Here is a 13,211-nt window from a genome sequence, read left to right as displayed (position 1 = left end):
GGGGTCTGAATCATTTCCAAGGTGTGAACTTTAAGGTCGGGGTCTGAATCATTTCCAAGGTGTGAACTTTAAGGTCGGGGTCTGAATAATTTCCAAGGTGTGAACTTTAAGGTGGGGGTCTGAATCATTTCCAAGGTGTGAACTTTAAGGTCGGGGTCTGAATCATTTCCAAGGTGTGAACTTTAAGGTTGGGGTCTGAATCATTTTTAAGTTGTGAACAAAGGACCTCTGTGAGTATATCCTTACAGGTGTATACACATTCCTGGTGTATCCAGACTTTCTGTTCTTACAGATTTTCCTACATTAGCATTGTGATTGTCTTTCACTCTTCCCCTCCCCACAAAAGTGTTTCTGTGGTTGTAGGTGTTCCCTCACAGATTTCTGAATTTCATATTTCCCAACAAGAATATATAAGTTACATGTATAGTAATGTTCAGTGTTATCGACAATTTATACCTGGGTGTCGTGTTTTAGTGAAATCATGTTTTATTTGGACTAAAATACATTTCCTGGATACCGTGTACATTGTACTGTTGTGTACCTTGAAATATTCGTCACAGTTGAACTTTTACTTTTCCACACTCCGTAATGAGGGCAAATTTATCATTACACCAATTAGTTATATATAATAAGGTGTACGGCACACCACATATAGTAACAAGGCAAAGGATAGCAAGTCAATCAATAGCTACCCCACCGGTAATGATTTCTATATTTAACAAACAGTACAATTGTGTCAGGATAAATAGGTCACAGTTAGATCATAGTGACCTACTTCTTGCGCTCCGCTCCACCGAGATGTCCTTCTATACCAAATCTTGTTACTCTGGTGAAATAATATAGAAGATATGCCCCGGACAAACATTTTCAAAAGTAAATGTCAAAGGTCAAGTCATAAGTCACAGTGACCTTCATCTTACATTCTACACTCCGCCATCACAAGATATCCTTGTACACCAAAATAGGTTTCTCATGGTAAAAGAGTATAAAAATATGCCCCGGACAAACATTTTCAAAATTAAACGTCAAATGTAACAGTGAACGCATTCTTGCACTTTGCACTCCTCCATTCAAAGATGTCATTGAACACTTAATCTGGTAACTCCAGGTGAAATAGTATAGAAGATATGCACTGGACAATCATTTTCAAAAGTAAATGTCAAAGGTCAAGTCATAGGTCACAGTGAACTTCATCTTGCACTCTGCACTCCACCATCCCAAGATGTTCTTGTATACCAAAATAGGTTTCTCCAGGTGAAAGACTATAGAAGATATGCACAGTACAAACATTTTGAAAAGTAAAGGCCGTGTCATAAATCACAGCGACCTAATTCGTGCACTTTGCCTTCCTAAGATGTTCATGTACATCAAATCTGGTTACTCCATGTAAAAAAAAGTATAGAAGATTTGTCCCGGACAAACATTTTTAAAAGTGAATGTCAAAGGGCAAGTCATAGGCCACAGTGACCTAATTCTTGCACACTGCACTCCGCCATCGGAAGATGTCCTTGAAAACTTAATCTGGCTACTCCAGGTGAAATAGTATAGAAGATATACCCCGGACAAGAATTTTCAAAAGTAAAGGTCAAAGGTCAAAGTGACCTTATTCTTGCACATTGCACTCCGCCATTCCAAAATTTAGTACTCCAAGTGAAAAAGTATAGAAGATATGTCCCGGACAAACATTTTCAAAAGTGAAGGTTTAAAGGTCAATTCATAGATCACAATGACCTTTTTTTTGCACTCTGCCATCCCAAGATGTCATTGTACATCAAATCTGATTATTCAAGGTGAAATAGTATAGAAGATATGCGCCGGACAAACATTTTCAAAAGTAAATGTCAAAGGTCACAGTGACCTATTTTTTGCTCTTATCACTCCGCCATCTCAAGATGTCCTTGTACACTAAAATAGGTTACTCCAGGTAAAAGAGTATAAAAAATATGCCCCGGACAAACATTTTCAAAAGTAAAGGTCAAAGGCCAAGTCATAAGGTCATAGGTGCCTATTCTTCCACACTCTGTCATCCAAAGATGTCCTTTTACACCAAATCTGGTTAACATATGCCCCGGACAGTCTGTTTTAAAAGTTAACCCTTTCACCCCTATGTAACTTTAGTAGTCTCTACCATGCATTGATCTAGATGAGTCCATTATGGTCTACAGGTGAAAGCGTTGAGGTCAAGTCATAGGTCACAGTGACCTTCTCCTTCCATTCTGCACTCCCCATTCCCAAGATGTCCTTGTACACCACATCGGGTTACTCCAAGTGAAATAGTAAAGAAGATAATGAAATGCCTCAGACAAAGTTAAAGTCAAAGGTCATAGCATAGGTAACATTGAGGTTATAGTAACCTTCCTTTTACACTCTGCACTCCAGCATCCCAAGATGTCCTTGTATACCAAATCTGGTTACTCCAGGTGAAATAGTATAGAAGATATGTCTCGGGCAAACTCAGCGGACAGAGGACGGACGGAGTGCAAACCTATAGCCAATATAATGAAAAGTCCCATCTTGACTACGACACCCTTCCATCAACATCATTATTACTTAGGATGCAAGTGTCAAAATAAACATTCACGAATTTAAATCCATTTCATGGAAAACACAACTTGTTGAAGTTTCAAGATTGGTAACAGATGGACGAACAACAGCATACCATAACACGTTTTGTCAATTTTGACCATTAATACAAATAAAACAATACAGTGAAATACATCTGTAACACAAAATTTATTGTTGTACAATTGATCGAATATACTAAAACTTGTGACTTACAAACAGCACTTAACAAAAATCTAACATATCAACTACAAATGAATTTTTAAATAAAATGCTTCAGATTATTTATTTAGCTATATTTTATGTTAAGAAACACAAACACATAATTTTTTACAATAAAACCTGTCTAATCGGACCCCTGAGTATCTGATGTCCTGTTTAATTCTTCAGCATAATGCTGTTATCATGTTCCTGTTAAAAGCCACAAAATAATGCCTGTATATTGTGATATTCTGTCTAATCTGTTGTGTCCCACAGGGTGTCAGATAAGACAGGTTTCACTGTATAGGTAGCATTCCTAATAACTGCTGTTGTATATCAGTAATGGATAAGGAATCTCACATAATACTATAAACTTTCAAATACATAAAAAAAAAAAAAATAACGCAATCCTTTGCAAGTTACATGTAAACATGTTGGTAAAAGTTTAAAGGGAAGCCTGTTTATAATCAGATTTAAAGCAGTCAGCACATATAGTATCTATCTGTACATACAGACACCTTTAGTTCTACAAAGTTTTGTGTAAATGAGCAGCAAGCACATAGCTATATAATTCCCAGTTGTTATCAGATCGGTAGTCATTATAATTTCTAGGTCACTCAAATCAGAGAATATCAGAACACAGAAGGAGTTGTCATTTCAGTTCTCAAATAGATAACAGTTCATGAAAATTCCAGGAAATTTTCAGATACGAACTGTATGTTTTGAAACATGACTATAGACAATGGACGTCATGCGCTAGAAATCACACATACATCACCCAGGGCCAGCGTAGTCGAGTAGATCATCCTCAATTTGATATAGAACCCACACTGATCTACAAGCAGTTTACTTATAAGTTAATAGCTATATATAGGAATGATAAAACATATTACAATTATGTTTACATTTCCGCTTCAAGACCAAAATACCACCAGAAGAAATTGCATTTATATGGTTATGAACTCAATTTGATCTGAATCGCTTTGATTTTTCTCCTCTCCCCTCGCAAAACGTGAGAAGTAAAGATAGCGGTAACGTTAGAATGTTCCAGGAATGTTGATTGTACTTAGGGTAAAAAAAATGAACACCACAAATAGTACCGATAAAGAGTTTACATTTAGGTTTTAAAATATTCATACCGGTATAAACGCAAATCGAGTAAATCCGTCCTACTGGGCTTCAGGCTAACCGATTTGCGTTCATACATAAATTTTCGATACGTAATCTATTGCTCATTGTGAAGTCAACAAGAACAAAACGATGACGTCAAACATTTGCTAGTGTTAATGTAGTTTAAATGACACCGCTTTGCAGGCAGCGCATTACGGTTTTTTCTGAAAATTTGTGTCATTCATATCATTTGTAAATGCCACATCAGCACAGTTCAGTTTCTATATTTTGGAATATTAACACCATAGCTGAGATACAGAAATACATTTTTTTAAATGAAATACACAAAAATATCCACATCATGTTACATAGGTGAAAACATTTACAGAACTTTATATTCATGTTGACTCATTTATCGAAATGCTTTCTTCACACAGTCACGGAATCGGGAGCTCTTGACACTGAAGCGTGTAATCGGAAGGAAGCCTTACAGCGGGAGAGCAGTCACGAACATGTCAAACATCTGTCACAATGTGCCATGACTCAAATTGTTCTTTAGCCAGACCAAGGAAAGAGTTTTAAGTTGGGGTTGTCTCCCTTCCTCTAGGTTAAATTCTATATGACACTCTCAGGCTTGATTTGGAGCTAGAAACAATTCTGCATGCCATCGAAACCATTCCGAATATATAGTTCACATTAGTGTACGTGTATCGTTTACGTTTTTAAACTAATATAGCAGCTATCTTCCAAAGAGAGTCAATGGTATCTTACGTTACAAGTATAGCACCATCATAATGATGACGTCAACACGTGGGTTATGACATTTATATTTATGTTTCGAATGCAAGTTCCTGTATAAACCTTACCAAAAGACGGTACGTACATATGGCTGCAGAATCGGTGCCTTTCTTCTGTGTGTTCTGATATGGGGACATTGAAGTAACCACAGTGGATCTACTGCCCCCAATCCAACATTTGGGATCTTTATATTTTCTCTCTACTTCCTGAAAACTGTGTTGTTTCCTATTGTCTTGCTTGGCAGTACCTAACTGTTTGCCTTCGTCCACGAGGGACAGGCGATGGGTTCTGTCCCCAGGCCGGGACATACCGAAGTCCTGAAACATGATATAGTTGTCATACCCTGCTTACAAAATGTAACGTTCGGCATTTATGCTTATCGGAACAACTGGTTTACCTATTGTCAATATAAAGGGACTTAGCTTGGTGCCTTCGGCATGGTATTTCAGTGAGGTAGCATTCTTAAATCTGCATCAGAACCGCGCTATCGCAAGGAGGCAATGACATCGACATATCCTTCCTTCAGCATACATTACTTACAAGGAGATGATAACAGGACGTTGAACAAAATAAACCCAAACCAATAATAGGTCTATGAACGCAACTTTATCAGCGTCCTTTTAAAGCTTCTCTTCCCGCCATTAACCTGTTCCGGGATTGTCATCCTCAATTACGACACAGATACTTCAATATCAAATAAATAATAACTATACAATTTAGAATGTAAATATTAGGATTGAAATGTATGTTCAATGTTCATGCCAGTATGAACGGAAATATGTTATATAGTTACTTATTTACATGAAGCTATCCTAATTAGAACAACACCCGAACTCGGTAGGGGTATGTAGTGGGCATGCCTAAGAGCTTTGAGTGATATTTTCTTTGATTTTTTTTAGGGTTTAAACTTTTTGTTCTATGACAGTTTATGCTTCGATTGAGATTATGAAAACAAGAATCTCAAACGCCTGCCCGATATATCTGACTTTCATATCATGGGACCACACTGAAATTCTCCATCAGATTGGACAGTATATATATTTTTCCAATAAAACGTCCGTTACTTTCCATTCAATCAATACGTACGTATGTAATAAATCTATAGATTTCCCGAAAGATTTGGTACTGACTACTCTCTGCTTGATGCTCAGGCGGTCGCGGGACTGATAATGGTTTGACCGTTGTCAGGATAATGTGACCAGGTGCGAGGTGTGGTATCATGCTACCGTGTCCAGGTTCTGACATTTCATTGTGATGACACTTTTTAAAAACAAATGTGGCCCCATCATCCGTGGACACCGTCCTTATATGACCTTGGCTGTTGCAACAGTAAGACGTAAAACAAATACAAACAAGCATGTTTCTGCGCTTCAAAATCCACAATATCGTCAATTTTCAGTGTTGCCTTGTCGACACCCTTCGATATTGTCTCGTAAATTCCAGGACTGAGGAATGCAGGAGCAAGACCTCTATCAACAATGTATAGGCTAACATGCTCCCAGCGGTTTTATACAAACCTCTTGCAAAAGCCAAATTTTAGATTTTAATCAATTAGTCGAATTGAAAACGAAAGCAATATTTTGTCAGCGTAACGCACCTGATTTCTTAGTCGATTGCTTTATTTAAGCATTGAACTGATGCTAGCGCGCATTATGTTGTTTGCTTGCAAAGCTGTGGCATTCATACAAAAACAGTTCAATACTTATATTTACGTTTTCTCTGCCTCTTATGTTCTTTTTTAACTTCTAATTTATATTTAAAATTAAAAATGCCCGCCTTATCGACAGTCCACACAATTTCGTTCAATAGTTTGAACAGCGTATTGTCGCGTGCTGATTGGCAAACAAAGAAGTACGTTGAAATTTTAACAAACACTTCAATTTTATTCTACAATTCAGTATCAATACAATTGCGTATGATATGTCTATAGGGTGATTTAAGTTTATCAATAGAACTCTAAGCTGAAAGTTAGATTTGAAATTGTTTCGATTTTTCCCCGGAACAAATTTCGCGCATGGACATATACAGTGAACACCGTAAATCCGACCTTGCCCTCCACGAGGGAGTTATTTTTGGAAGTTAATTCGAATATTGTATGGGAACCTGACAACAGTCGGTAGATCCTATAACAGCCTCGTTATTTGACCTGTCGTCAGAAACTGAGGAACAGTTGATGCGAGACGCGTGAAACTGATAGCGTTTGAAGTGAGTGATCTTGCGACGGAGCACAGGTTCGTTACAAATGTCTGAAATGTTTATGTGTGCTGTGACTCATATCAGTAGGTCTGTAACATATGTGTCAGTAGGTCTATAGAATATGTGTATTTCAGACATTTGTAACGAACCCCTGTTGATCAGTGCAGTGTAACAGACGATATTTCTGATAAATTGCATGAGCGTTAAAATTGTTTCCATTGCCGGCATTGGTGATTTCAACCGATGTGCATTTTGTACGATATTGCAGACCTTGGTCTTGTTTTCGTTGTAATAAAAGTGTTTTTTATTTTATTTTTTATTTTGCACATAAATTTACAATGACATTGTCAAATCTCACAATGCCCAGCGATATTTCAGCAGCCGTCATGTTTATTTATATTGGATATTGTAGTTCCGGTCAGTGTTGTATTAATACGCTAAGAATTGTGTCTCGTGATGCATGGTAATTAAAGTCCCATCAACGACACAGCTTTCAAAGAGGCTATATAGTGACAATGCCATGCAAATGTAAATATAAGTGGTTATAGGTAAATATTCACTCGTGCGCTCTGCGCACTCGTGAATATATTCGTCCGCGCAATAAACTCGTGCTGTCTGATTCGTCAGAAAAACACAAGTGTATGGTCTTGCTTTTATCACATACCTTCCGTATTTGGTAGAGATCGATACAAAGATTTTATAAATTTTGATATTTTTTGCAAATACCGGGAACTTTTCAGTTGGGTGTCCCATAAAAAGTAGTTCCAGCTAGTAGGTAAATACAACATTCCGTATTGCACATATGCAATACAGAACGTTGTATTTCATGGTCTGAAAATTGCTTGTATTACTATAACAAGATTCAACAGGTATGTGATAAAATTCTACACGTGCACCTATAGATCCCTACATTGTAAATACGGTCCCTACCTACATGTGTAAATATGGTCCCTACACGTGTACACATAGTTCTACACGTGCACCTATAGTCCCTTTAATGTACATATGGTCCCTAGACGTGTAAATATGGTCCCTACACGTCAACTTATATTCAATTTACTTGTACATGTAGTCCCTTCACTTGTTAATATGGTCCCTACACATGTAGATATAGTCCATATGTACATGTAGTCTCTTCACGTGTATATATAATCCATACAAGTGTACCTATAGTCCATATACATGTACATGTAGTCCCTTCACGTGTAAATATGGTCCCTATACGTGTACATGTAGTCCCATTCACGTGTATATATAGTCCCTACACGTGTACCTTTAGTCCATATAGGTGTACATATAGTCAATATACGTTTACATGTAGTCACTTCACGTGTTTCTTTAGTCCATATTCTTGAACATGTAGTCCCTTCACGTATTCCGTACTTCCGTACTAATGGGCTTCCATACTTCCGGGCTGATGGGCTTCCGTGCTTCCGTACTGATGGGCTTCCGTACTTCCGTACTTATGGGCTTCCGTATTTCCGTATTAATGGGCTTCCGTACTTCCGTTCTAATGGGCTTTCGTACTTCTGTACTAATGGGCTTCCGTACCTCCGTACTAATGGGCTTCCGTACTTCCGTACTAATGGGCTTCCGTATTTCCGTACCAATGGGCTTCCGTATTTCCGTATTAATGGACTTTCGTACTTCTGTACTAATGGGCTTCCGTACCTCCGTGCTAATGGGCTTCCGTACTTCCGTACTAATGGGCTTCCGTACCTCCGTACTAATGGGCTTCCGTTCTTCCGTACTGATGGGCTTCCGTACTTCCGTACTAATGGGCTTCCGTGCTTCCGTACTAATGGGCTTCCGTAGTGGTTCGTCTCGGTCTCTTTTCCTGCTCTAACGTTCAGTAGTGGTTGGCGTGTATATTTCGACCAATTATGAAATTTGATCTCCTTTGACTGGAGTCTTTTGTGGTCGGTCACCAAACCAGTCACTGCACTTCTATTCATATATACAACCATACAGATATACAGGGTGTTTTTTTAAAGAAATGTTTTGTTCACCAGACAATGGCAGGGCAGTTATAAGCTGGAGATTTTTCTGAGATCGAGTTATATGCAGCACATGTAAGACTTTAAAAACATAACACCGCGTCCTCATAACTTTGCCAGCGTACTGAATGAAGTGTGCACAAGACTGATCGTCACAACATCAGATTAGGACGTTTTGAGAATGTTGACTCGGTGTCATGAAATGCTATAGCATGAATATACATGCAACACTGGTAAACATGAGACGATGACAGTGTGAAATATAATAATGATAAGCTGATTTTAATTTGCCCTTATTGAGATGTTCTGATGGCAAAGTTTGATATCACCTGTAATTTTGCGGGTCCCAGTCCTACTGCACTTTGGGTTTTACAATTGTAGCTCGCGTAGCCCGAAGGGCCTGGCGCGGCGTCCGTCGTCCGTCCGTCCGTCCGGCGTCAAATATTTACTTTAAATAGCTTCTTCTGAATCACAATAAGGCATAGGGCGATAATATTTGGCCAGTAGCATGCTTGGATGAAGGGCTACATGTACCATATTGGTTCAAAATAATTGCCTTCGTCTACATTCAAGGCGTCAAATATGTTGAAAATTTTAAACAACTTCTTCTGAATAACTGAAAGGCCCAGGGTGATGACATTCGGTATGTAGAAGGTTGGGATAAAGGGATACCAAGCTTGTTAAAATGAATCACCTATTTTAAAATATTTGAACTACTTCTGAAGAACCAAAAGGCCCAATGTGATATTTGGCCGCTAACATGCAGGAATGAAGCGCAATCAAGTTGTTCAAACGAATGACCTTGACCCATATTTCAGGTCACAGGAGTCAAAAATGTAAAAAAAAAAAAAAACATAAAATCGACTTTTTCTGAATAACCAAGCTGACTAGGGTGATGATACTTTCTCCGAAGCATCCTGTAATAGAAGGCTACCAAGTTTGTTCAAATTCATGACATCGACATATAGTCAAGGTCACACGAGTCAAAATATGTTAAAAACTTTACAACCTGTTCGTAATAACCAAACGCATATGATGGTGATATGTTGCCAGTAACATGCTCTGATGAAGGGGGATCGAGTTCGAGTTTGTTCATGCGAATGACCTTGACCGACTTTCATGGGCACATGTCAAATGTGTATAAACCTCAACTCAATAAACAACAGAAAGGCTATAAAAGTTCAATTGAATGACATTGTTAAACTTTCAAAATCACGGGGGTTAAATGTGCTGTAATCTTGTAACAAGTTTTTTATTTAACTGACATTTGTCTGTATATTTATATTGGTCCATTTTTAAGATTATCAGTGTGAGATTACTACCAGGTGAGCGATGCAGTCACATTGGGCCTCTTGTTTTTACATAAAGTACCACCTAGTTTCGCTTTGGTAATAACTCTATCAGGACAGGCAGAACGCTTCTGTTCACAAGGTAGCTCATTAGATCGACAGTATGACAATTAGACATCCAGGGTTCGAATTATCTTTTCTTTTTAATTCAGAATAAGGCTGATTATATGTTTTATGTTTCACTTTTCATAAAAATCCAACAAAGCGTGGCTTTCTTTTCAAAAGTTATTTATCACCGCCATTGCATGTATAGTCATGCTAGAAAAAAAACAGTTTCCAGTACGTAGCCACATTTCATGGTAGTGGTACTGGCGTTCCATACCATAGACGCTTTATTCCGATCACATTGATAGAAATCTGATCTCCTGTGATTAAGACCATTGTCATATTTGCAGACTTTTGTAGTTCTTCAACAAACCGGTTACTGTACTGCAAACGTGTATTCCATAAAAGGAAGGCGTTGTTCACGAGACAATCGGAGGTCACCTTTAAGCTGCATTTTTAACAGATTAACCCGATATACATAAAGCACATATAAGAATAATGCACCAACAAAGCTGTAAAACGTGCAAAGCCGTTTCTTATTATTTCATGTCAGTGCACAGATATAACACTAAGACGAAAACAGATAGAATATTTAGGTCGACTCATGTTGTTCTTTTCACTGGTAGGCAGCCTCGTGGGATTCCACGAATTGACGCCATTTTGAAAATCGTCAAAGAAACTATGGTCCGTTTATACAGTGACAGTTGGTAGCACAACTGTGTCCAGGTAGACGACCGTACGATAAGATGGCGGCCCAGACTCCAGTACCTGGATGTACTCATCATCCAGGAATGGGTTTTGTCTATATCTGTAAGACATGTGACAATGAGCTTCTCTGTATGGACTGTGTTGTGAGCCGTCACAATTCTCACAACATAGGTAAACTTACTGATTACGTGTCGGAACAAAAACAGCAAATCCGGCAATATCAGGAAAAACTTTCTAAAACGGATATTCCGAAGTTAGACGGACAAATTCAGGAAAGTGAAGAAAACTTGAAGGAAAGCAGTATAGGTTTAAGGAAAATGATCGAGGATATCAAACGTCAAGGGGAGCAGATAAAAACAGAGGCAAACAATCTTGTTGACAAATTAGTGACACTATGTAGAGATTTGATGAAGATAAATGCGGATATCACCGAGAAAAACACTGCGGCACTGACAAAACTTCTCGGAGAGAAACTGAAACCACAACTAGAAAGGTGTCAACAGGTATTGACTTCAGGATCAAATGTAGACGTCATTTCAGTAGCGCGGGAAACTCGGAATACCTCAACTACACCGCCCGATCTACGAGCTTTGAAGACGGCAGCCTTCAAACCCGGGGTCGTTTATAACGACCTACTGGAGCGGATGCTGGGTACAGTACTTGTTGACGGAGAGAACCCGTTATACAAACCTATTCCTTCACCCACAGTTGTATCAAGTTTTAAAACACCATTTCTGTATGATATGTGCCGTACATGTCGTTCAGGTGACGAGGCTTGGCTATCATACTGGAAAGAAGACAACATACATCGCGTAGATCAGAAGGGTAACATCAAAGAGAAAGTAGAGTGTAAGGTGAAAGTTGAATCCATTACCGTATCTCCGACCACAGGGAGGGTATGGTTTTGTGTGACGGAAGACAAAAGTATCCGGGAAGTCATGTCCAATGGAGCCGCAGTGACACGTTTTACCGTAGACGCTGTTCCACAGAGTTTGTGTATCACACAGGAAGACATGTTGGTGGTAGGAATGGAATATAAAGGAATAGTGATGTTCACTAGTGACGGGCGTGCAGTGTCGGATGGAGCGGGCGGTGTCTGTAGACAGGAGGCGGTATCTCCCTATCACCTGACGTACTGTAGACAGACCGGGAACATAGCTGCTACTGATAGTGACAATGTATCGTCTGTTAACTACGTGGCTGGTACATCACCAGGAAAAGAACCTCGGGTCATTGTGATGGATAAACATCTGAAACTGAAATTTCAATGCAAACACCTTGGTGATATTACATCACAAGTAGGTGGAGGTGAGCAGTCCTCCAAGTTCTACCCCGGGGATGTTTGCTTTGACGGTACTGGAGATGTTCTCGTAGTGGAGAAGGTAACCAAGTCAGTGGTGCTGATTGACGGGAACAATGGACACTTCCTCAGGACCGTATATATCGCCAGTCGAAGTTCACCATATAGTATCAGCCTTCAGGACGACCATACATGTACACTCTGGATTGGTCACAAGAATAGTACAATGCAAATAATAAAATACAAGTAGACATCTTAACAGTTACCGGGTACAGCCACTGCAGCTTTATACAACGTACTTACTGCATGATGGGTAAACACAGGATATATATATCACATAACCTAAAGACATTCTCAGTATTTACTGTCTTCGGAAAACTAGATGTGACATACCATTTTAAATTCCATATCTTGGCAAAGAAACTCAATAAGACCAATCTATATCCAAGACATATATGTAATACCAACACGTGATCTATATATCTGGGACCTGTATATGTGATACCAACACGTAATCTATATATCTGGGACCTGTATTTGTGATACCAACACGTGATCTATATATCTGGGACCTGTATTTGTGATACCAACACGTGATCTATATATCTGGGACCTGTATGTAATACAAACACGTGATCTATATATCTGGGACCTGTATGTAATAACAACACGTGATCTATATATCTGGGACCTGTATGTGGTACCAACACGTGATCTATATATCTGGGACCTATATGTAATACCAACACGTGATCTGTATTTCTGGGACCTGTATGTGATACCAGCACGTGATCTATATATATGGGACCTATAGGCGATACCAACACGTGATCTATATATCTGGGACCTGTATATGTGATACCAACACGTAATCTATATATCTGGGACCTGTATTTGTGATACCAACACGTGATCTATATATCTGGGACCTGTATGTGGTACCAA

General features: G+C 38.8%; 1 protein-coding gene across 1 annotated transcript in view; it reads left to right on the top strand.

Moving 5' to 3' along the window:
- Window positions 1–12,724, top strand: part of LOC110454792 — an 18,218-nt gene extending 5,494 nt beyond the window's left edge. Inside the window, exon 2 of the mRNA XM_021504499.1 lies at window positions 10,985–12,724. Within this exon, the coding sequence (XP_021360174.1) occupies window positions 11,005–12,516 (1,512 nt within the window). The 5' untranslated portion in view covers window positions 10,985–11,004 and the 3' untranslated portion in view covers window positions 12,517–12,724. The remainder of the gene's footprint in view (window positions 1–10,984) is intronic.
- Window positions 12,725–13,211: the final 487 nt, after the last annotated feature.

This window comes from Mizuhopecten yessoensis, unplaced genomic scaffold (assembly GCF_002113885.1).
Source record: "Mizuhopecten yessoensis strain PY_sf001 unplaced genomic scaffold, ASM211388v2 scaffold8071, whole genome shotgun sequence".
Taxonomy (NCBI): domain Eukaryota; kingdom Metazoa; phylum Mollusca; class Bivalvia; order Pectinida; family Pectinidae; genus Mizuhopecten; species Mizuhopecten yessoensis.
Note: the sequence above shows the minus strand (reverse complement) of the source record. Positions and strands in the feature narration are given on the sequence as shown.